Source organism: Hibiscus syriacus, unplaced genomic scaffold (genome assembly GCF_006381635.1).
Source record: "Hibiscus syriacus cultivar Baekdansim isolate YM2019G1 unplaced genomic scaffold, ASM638163v2 tig00110482_pilon, whole genome shotgun sequence".
In the NCBI taxonomy this organism is placed as follows: Eukaryota; Viridiplantae; Streptophyta; class Magnoliopsida; order Malvales; family Malvaceae; genus Hibiscus; species Hibiscus syriacus.
This window is the reverse complement of record NW_024062758.1, coordinates 270,630-279,743: the sequence shown is the minus strand read 5'-3', so window position 1 is coordinate 279,743 and position 9,114 is coordinate 270,630. Positions and strand designations below refer to the sequence as shown.

Here is a 9,114-nt window from a genome sequence, read left to right as displayed (position 1 = left end):
AATGAGAATTAAAATACATCAAAATATAAAGAGAAAATTTGAGACAATAATAACCAAAATACTCGTAGAAAAATAAAACATTAAACCTAAATATATGAAGACGAAAAAAGCATTCCATTTAGAATGACTACCAACATCAAAAGAATCTAGTAAACTTCATAAAAGTTTTATATATATGTCGAATGAGACATTTTACGAAGTGATAAATGAACGAGGAACAAACCAAACAATGTGACAGGTTGTTTCTCTACAAAATTATGATTATATCATCAAACAACCTTTTACCAAATAGAGGATCTGACTATACATGACCACCGATAAACCAATCAGAAAATAAATGTCGTGATACTTTTTGTAGGATCACCAAATCAACCGCAAATGTATGCAAAAAACATATTAAAAATCGAAAGGATCGTGCCACAAGAGTAAAGAAAATGTGTGTCATAAGAGCAGAGAAAAAATTGTCACGAGGATAGAGATTATTATTCAAAATTAAAAAGACTAAAAACATAGTATAAAAAATAAGAAAACTAATAATCATCGACGATCGACAACCAATACTAAAATTAATACTACTGTCAGTTAAACAAAAAAAAAAGAAAAAGATCACAGAAAATATTAAAATAAAAATTAGGTTAAAAAAAGAATTGTAACAGTTTTTTTGTTGGCAAAAAGAAGTATATAGAGGAATTCGATAGCTACACTGTGGGCAGAAGTCTTCCACTATTATTATGTCTCTTGACAAAAGCATGAACATGCATCAAAATTAAAGTGGTATGCGGTTGTTTTATTATTGAAACAAAAGATTTATCGTTGAGATCCCCCCCCCCCAATTTTTCACCTCATTTATTAAAGTAAGCAAAGCATTGATTGCAAAGACATGAAAAGACATAATTTCACCTCTTCCTCGGCACATGTTGGTTAATTTGTCAACCAATATGGTGAGGATGTCAAGAAAACAAATGATGACACTCATCTTACCATCAACCTTATTTTCCATCATCCATCATCCATCATAACAACTCTGGTCACTATGAGATATAGTCCAACTTTATCATCAACTTCAAAAAAATCTAATTTAAAATATTAATTTTTACCCAAAAATTATTATCTACCAAGTTAACCCTTTGAATAATATTTATAAAAATGTCACAATTTCTAATGAAAGCAGATTAAAACAATATACATTGAATAAAATCATAAACATACTACTTTTAATTGAAAGTTTTAGTTATTGTAATCAGAAGTTTTAGTCATTGTAATCAGTAAAATCGTTAGAAATAATATTAAATTCTTCAATTATTCATGTTTTTTATTCATGTTTACCGTAGATAAATTGATACTATGCTTCCGGGTCTCTATCATCTATTTTTGTTTCTCATTCATCTACCTTTGTTTCTTCATTATCTACCTTTAGTTTAGTATTCAAACTAGAAGCACCATTATCAACCTCAACGAACTCTACATACAACTCCACATTCGATATAGAATGAGATCTGTATGTGTCAACCATATCAACAATGTCAACATAATGGTTTATAGAAAACTTTGTGTGTGACATTGACAATTTAAAATGTAACGAAGATAATCTTCTATTTTTTCTCGGTTAAATCTTTCTTTCGATCTTTATGATCAATTAGTCTAATTGAATGTTTTTCAAAAACATGTTGAAAGATTTAAAATCATAAAAAACAATTGCAATAAAAGTAGTCATGTAAAGAAAAAAAACTAAAATTTAGAGGTGAATGACAAATTTTTTTAGATGGTTTATTCTTCAAGTGAGAGTAAAGCATTTCACACCCATTTATAGCCCCTCATGTAAAATAACACGTTTATATTTTTATTCCCTAAAAATATTATATTACTATTATTTTGGCAACTTAATCAATACTTTACAAATTAAGTCCAAAATTTAATGTTAAAAGTTGTGTTGAAAATTTTCGAACATCTTATTGGTGTTAAAAGTTTTATTCATATTTTTTGGATGATTTTTAGTTCATGAGTTCAAGTACCAACAACAACATGTCATTTGAACCTAAACCTTAAATCGCTAATCCTAATCCTACCCAACTTGTAATCACCCTAAACCTTGGAAAACAAATAAAACATTAAAATTTAAACCCTAAAACTAGAGTGGTGTTATTAGGGGGAAGACGTGGTCAGTAGAATGTACCTTTCACGTGGGCTTCCAAATCATTATAAGATGCGTTCTATAAAACGTGTCTTTAATTACCATGTATACCTAAGGTGTCTTTTATAAAACATACTTCACTAGAAAACGTGTCTTTACCATGTATACCTAAGGTGTCTTTTATAAAACATACTTCACTAGAAAGGATAATATTTTGATAAATATTGGTCTAAGGGTGTTAATTAGATAAATAATAATTTTATGTTAAAATATAAAATTATAAAAGAACGAAAATAAAATTTTATTCATAAATATAAAAATATATAAGAATTTAAAACTTTTTAAATGAGATATCATTGTCACCCGCTCCCTTTTAATCAATCCCTGTGCCGTTTCCAACCAGCTCTGTCCTTTGCCTTGTGGGACTTTTTTAACTCAACATTAAACCAACAAATTATGTCTACTCTGACCACTGATTAGAGTATGCATGTTACTTTTGAATTAGGATCGTTGGTACCGCACAATATAGGTAACAAGTTATTGGTTTACTACTGTAATTTGTGCGACTTTGGAAACCCTATATATTCTTTTTAAAGTTGGAATTAAAAATTACAGGAGTAAAGAATAAAAAAATTTAGATTTTGAATTAATTGAATTAAATTATATAATTTGTTTAGTTTTTAGATTGAATTATTTAATTTTCTGAGTTTAAACTAAGTCAAATTAATAAATCAAACAAACTAAATAAAAACTACTATAAATACTTATTTTTTTTAATAGTGTCAATTGACATGAACCAAGTGAGCTTATTGGTAAATGAATTGTTGTTATTTTTTAAGACCCAGATTCGAGCACCATGAATGTCAAATGTGTGAGTGTTCAATGTCAAAAGGTTGAGAGTTATCTTTGAACAAATATTGTCTTGTACTTACCTCAAATTAATTAAAATAATAATATTGTCAATTGGTCTCTCTAAAAAATTAATAATAGTTTAAAATTAACAGAAAATCAATTTTTTTATTAAAAATATATAAATTATATTTAAAAAACGAAATTAAGGGCTTTATGCAATTAAATTATTAAATTATATTTATTATATTAATTCATCCTGTTTTTGTCTTGTTCTTTGAAATGGTTTTCAAATATATACCGACTTCAAGTTATGTTTTTAGCCTGGAATTTAATTTTTTTTAATAAGGTTTTAAAAAACAAAATGGCATTCACGTAATTTTGAATAGTGGTGTTTGAAGTGCTGGGAAGACAATGCTAGGGATCAAGTTGCATGGAAACCTGGAGATAGAGAATGGTGATGCCGCGTGGGAGAAAGTGAAAGGGGAGGGGGAGTTTCAAATGATTGTGAGGGGAGAGTGTTTGTCAGGGGGTGAAGGGACACAGTGAGGCGTGTGAGATGGGGTCCACATGAGCACGTGTCCCCAGGCAAGATATGTTGGTTCAGGTGAGTTATGAGAGAGAGTTTTTCTATCGCACCACGTGTAGAGATGGGAAAGATATTATTTTTCGACACGTAATAATAAAAATAATTTTTATTTAGTAAAATAGTGATTTAATTAAAAAATAATATATAAAAGAATATTATTATAATTATTTTTAAATATATAAAATAAAATTATATATTTTTTGGATCAGGTCAGGTCAGGTCAGATATTTTTACCTTAAATCTAAATCTAATTTTTTAAAAATCTAACTCAATTAATTCAAATTGGATAGAACACGTCAAGTTTGAGTCTCATGCCCATCCCTAACCACGTGAACTCCACTCTGCCTGTCTCTACTCTCTTCTTCACTTGCCTAAATACAATTGGGGCCAATATGATTAATCATGGATAAATCTTTAAAATTTGTAATATTTATTTGATAAGATAATTTATTTAATAATTTATTTTGATATCTAACATTAATAATATAATTTTATTTGCAGAATTTTCCAATTATTATTAATTTTCAAACTTTTCTAAACAAATCAGAATATGCCAAAATCAATAATTGGTGTTTTGTTGATAATGAACCGACTTATATTGACAGCCACCAAGCCGCATCCTCAAGTTTCATACACAAGTATTAAGGACCACCATATACTCCTACACTCCGTACCGACGCACTCGTCCCCGCGTCAGATCACGCTTCAGTGTCTCGCGATACGATCAATATTCGTTTCATCGAGCGTGAATCTTACGCTACATGGTGCGCATCGGACAACAATAGCAAAAAAGAGGAAAAAAGAATGAAAGAGTTTGTGTTGTAATAGAAAAGGTTAAGAATGCGACGCCGTTGCCCACCTCCCATGAGAGCGTATTAGATTTTTCTGAGAAGGATAATGGGTGGTCCTGATAATAAATGGATGGATTTGATCTGTCTGGTTCCAATCATGACCGTCCACTCACGTTTTGATGGTTGTCCGGAGAATCACATCTGAGAGGCTGGCTTTGATTCCCAAACAATGCACAGTACCGCAGAAGATAACATGCGGCCATTCTATCAGGCAATTACCCAAATAACACCTAACAACAAAATATTATCTGTCAGACACCATTTCTCCAAATATTATTAATCTAATACCATTTCTGACAAAATATTGATTATGAGACGCGTTTTCGTAGAGATTTGTATGAGTTGGCATCTCGGTGCAAAAACGAGGATCATGAAGAGCGTCTTCGCGGGATTTTGTTCTAGTTGGCACCATGTAGTGAAGGCGTGGATCATGAAATGCACACTCGCTGAGAAATCTAACACGTTGTATTATTTTTATTTTATTAATTTTTTATTTTTATTTTTTACGATTGTAAAATGAAGGCGAAATCATATCTCGATATATTTTGTTGATACAGTAATAATATTAAATTATGTTATTTAAATTATTATAGTTTTTTTATTTTTAGTATTAGTTTATATTTTAATTCGTATACTATTTATTTAATTATATTATTTAAATTGTTGTGAATATTTTTTATTTTTTAACCTTAATTTATATTTTATTGATACTATTTATATAATAAAAAATGTAGCTTTTAAAAACTATAAATATAATTATCTAAAATTTGATAGAATGATATATAAAAAGAAGAAATAAAATATTTTTTATGTGATATAATTATCGGATGAGAGGTATTTATAGGGAAGGGAACTGGCGATATTTAAGGTTGGGATTTAAATGAATAAGATTCATGGTGATATCATTCTACATATTTCCTGCTCTGGTCTTTCTAGTTGGGATTCGGAAAGACAAATAATGAGAGTAATGCCCCTTGCATTTACTTTCTTGGTTGGTTCGCTGCCTACCAACACAATTCACCCCTACCCTCGTTATTGTATCAAATGAACTTCAATAATTTGTTTTTTAATTTTAGTGGTTATAATATTTGTTAAAAATTTCTCAGTTATTTAAATTAATGTTTATATCTTTGACATGCGTAATATTTAAATTTAAGATCTTAAGAGATAATTATAAATATTTTAATCACTGAAATCATTTTATTATTGTTTGATTTATGACTTTTTAATATCAAATAAACGTACAGATTTAATATAAATATGATCATGTTTTAAATGAGATGAAAAGATTTATTAATGACATTTTTAAATTTAAAATATATAAATCTTTAATGATCTCTATCAATTTGGGTAGATGATGTTCTTTCAATCATATTGATATTGAAAATGGTAAAGGAGAAGTATGTGTGTAACATATGTTCTTGAATTGAAAATGGTTAGTTTTGAATCTATCATGTGATTTTAATATTAAAAAGAAGTAATAATTTTTTTTTTGAGATTTTAGTTTTGAGATGTTGGGTTTGTAAGCATGAATGAATCAAAGGGATTGGGTGGGGACATTTACCTTCAGAAAATTTAAAATTCTTATATATTTTTTATATATTCTATTAAAAACATTTTTCACCTAATAAAAATTTATGAATATACTTTTTAAAATTTTATATATTTGTCCATTTTATCATCAAATCATACGTTTGATTTTATTTGTAAAGTGTGTGTAGGCCTGTAAACAAATCGAACCGTTCGGCGAGAAGTTCGTTTATTTATTAAACGTACGAACATGAATAATATTTTGTATTCGTTTAATTAAATAAACGAACATGAACAGAGGGCTCGTTCGTTCATTTACGTTCGTGAACGCTCGGTAATATGTTCGTTTATTTATGTTCACTCGTTTATGTTCGTTTATGCGCGTTCATTTATATTTAGTCCAATCTCTCTAGACCCATTTAAAATATTAAATCCCAATAAATTTTAATTTGATACCTATAAATATTTTAAAATTCAATTAATTTTAACTACAAATAAAAAAAGGTCAAAACAATTAAATAAAATATAATCCTAATATTGTTAGGAAAGAAAAAAATATATTTTCATTTATGTTCGTTTACATTAATTTATGTTAGTTTATTTGTGTTCGTTTACATCCGCTCATTTATGTTCGTTAATTTGTGTTCATTTATCATTTAAATGAATGAACACGAACAATCCACATTCTTTAACGAAAGAACACAAACAAGCCACATTCCTTAACGAAGGAACACGAACAAGAAATTTTTCGTTCGTTTATGTTCGTGTTCGTTCATTTATTCGATTAAAATTAAACGAATGAACATAAACATACCCCATTTATGTTCGTTCGATTCGTTTACATGCCTAAGTGTATGCGTTATCAATTTATTATAAATTTTAAACAGATTTTAATGTATTATAAATTTTAAACAGATTTTAATGGACCACCGAAGGTTGTTTTAAAAAATGAATTGTTCATATTTTGACTTCATGAAATTAAAAACTAACATCATTATTTTAAAAGACCCATCACATTTATAGTAGTCAATGTTGCGAATCATGCCATTAATAATGCATTTATTTGCCAAAGATTTTAATGGGCCACCGAAGCGTGTTAAGTGCCATCCCCCGATAAGAATCTTGCATGAATTAGAATGGAAAGTTACTCCAATTAAGTTTGGTTGTCAATTAGGTAGACAGATACTCAATTAATTAACTTGCCAAAAATTAACTAAAAAAGCTAAAAATATTTACTTTTTTGTGATTTATTTTGATTTTTGATTTTTTGTATAATTTAAATTAAATATAAGATATTTTTTTATTAATTTTTATTATTATTATTTAATAATAAAATTTTATGTGATATTCAAAATCATGATTTTAAAAAATAACAATTACCGTTTAGTCACTAAAATAATTTGAATTTTTATTAATATAATAATGGGATAAATATGAAACTGCAATAAATGGAATGCAAATCGTATTTATAATAAATAGCATTTAATATGGTAAATTGTTAAAAGGTGAAAGGAGAAATAAGGTAGGTATTATTGTGGGGGCAAATGCTATGAATAAGATAGTTGGCCTTGGCCTCCTCAGTGATATGTCGTCATTGGACTTTCACTTGCACTTCATTCTATATAATACCCCTTTCCTCTCACATCCACAACTCATCATTCTTTTCCCTCTCCTTTCCCAAAGCTTGAATATTTTTCTTTTCCAGGAAAAAACTGTTTGTTTGGCAGGAAAGAAAATGATGGTGGGAAAGGAAGATCTGGGTTTAAGTCTCAGCTTGGGTTTTCCCCAGAATCAACAATCTCTGCAGTTAAATCTAAGGTCTTCTCTGATTCCATCCTCAACTGATTCTTGCTCTTCCCCTCCGAAATTCTCATGGAACGATGTTTCTGCTCCACTAGGTTTGTTTTCGTTTTCGTCTTTTATTGATTTTCTATGGTTCAACTCAAAACATATTATTACTTTCTTGTTTGCTTTTTTCATCATGTTTCAATTAACTTTTTTGACAATCGTTTTCATAATCTCTGTTATCATGTTCACATGCAAAAAATAAAAAAATGGCTTTAAATCCGTTACTTTATATCTAGATCTAAGTGTGAAAAATCATTTATCTTTTCAGAATCTTTCCGGGCCGAGACAAGATCGTTTCTTAGAGGAATCGACGTGAACAGTTTGCCGTCGACGGTCGACTGTGAAGAGGAAGCCGGAGTTTCGTCTCCCAACAGCACGATATCGAGTGTGAGTGGGAAAAGGTCCGAAAGAGAAGGCACTAATGGAGATGAGATCGATATTGAAAGAGCTTGTTCTCGTGGTATCAGTGACGAAGAAGATGGTGATACTTCAAGGAAAAAGCTTAGACTTTCTAAGGATCAATCTGCTATTCTCGAAGAAAGCTTTAAGGAACACAACACTCTCAACCCAGTAAGTAATTTAAACATGTTTGGTTCCAGAACGCAAGAAAAATATTTTCCGGGTAACCAAACAGAAAATATTTATGTCTGCAGAAACAAAAGATGGCCTTGGCTAAGCAGCTGGGATTACGACCCAGACAAGTTGAAGTGTGGTTCCAAAACAGAAGGGCAAGGTAATCCAACTTTATTACATTCCGAAATGAATTTACTTTTATGCCCCTTTTGCATGTTTACTAAATATGGGACGTTGACTCCGTTCTGAAGGACCAAGCTGAAGCAGACTGAGGTTGACTGTGAGTTCCTGAAGCGATGCTGTGAGAATCTGACGGAGGAGAACAGGCGGTTGGTGAAGGAGGTTCAGGAGCTGAGAGTACTGAAACTTTCCCCTCAGTTCTACACCCAAACGACCCCACCAACTACCCTCACCATGTGCCCATCATGTGAGCGTGTGGGCAACTCATCCTCCACCGTTGATCCGAGATCCCACAATCTGACAGTACCGATCAACCCTTGGGCCCCTGCTGTCCCCATCTCTCATGGACCGTTCGATCGTGATTGTAAGTGACACAGCAGGCTAATTTTGTCGATGTATAAAAGCATCATTGATGAGTAGTATCAAGGGGGCTTTTGTTTAGAAGGTCTAAAGATATGGTTGTTAGCGTTGTGATTTTGGTGGGGCATCATGTTTTGTATTATTTGACTCACCCCTAATATTGACATATTTCGTTAGTTTAATTTGAGTCTCAACTAATTACT

The 9,114-nt window shown here is 30.3% G+C and overlaps 1 protein-coding gene across 1 annotated transcript; it reads left to right on the top strand.

The window, feature by feature from the left end:
• The first annotated feature begins 671 nt into the window (after positions 1-671).
• On the top strand, positions 672-9,026 carry LOC120128822 (homeobox-leucine zipper protein HAT4-like). The gene is made up of 5 exons (XM_039146445.1): positions 672-677; positions 7,683-7,843; positions 8,062-8,368; positions 8,452-8,531; positions 8,623-9,026. Exons 2-5 carry the CDS (start codon positions 7,686-7,688, stop codon positions 8,921-8,923), a joined length of 846 nt encoding a protein of 281 aa, XP_039002376.1. The 5' UTR covers positions 672-677; positions 7,683-7,685; the 3' UTR covers positions 8,924-9,026.
• Positions 9,027-9,114: the final 88 nt, after the last annotated feature.

Coding starts and splice junctions, on each gene's coding strand:
- LOC120128822 (XM_039146445.1), top strand. CDS start 7,686: ATGATGGTGGGAAAGGAAGATCTGGGTTTAAGTCTCAGCTTGGGTTTT. Junction 7,844..8,061: donor TGGAACGATGTTTCTGCTCC/ACTAGGTTTGTT, acceptor ATCATTTATCTT/TTCAGAATCTTTCCGGGCCG. Junction 8,369..8,451: donor AACACAACACTCTCAACCCA/GTAAGTAATTTA, acceptor TTATGTCTGCAG/AAACAAAAGATGGCCTTGGC.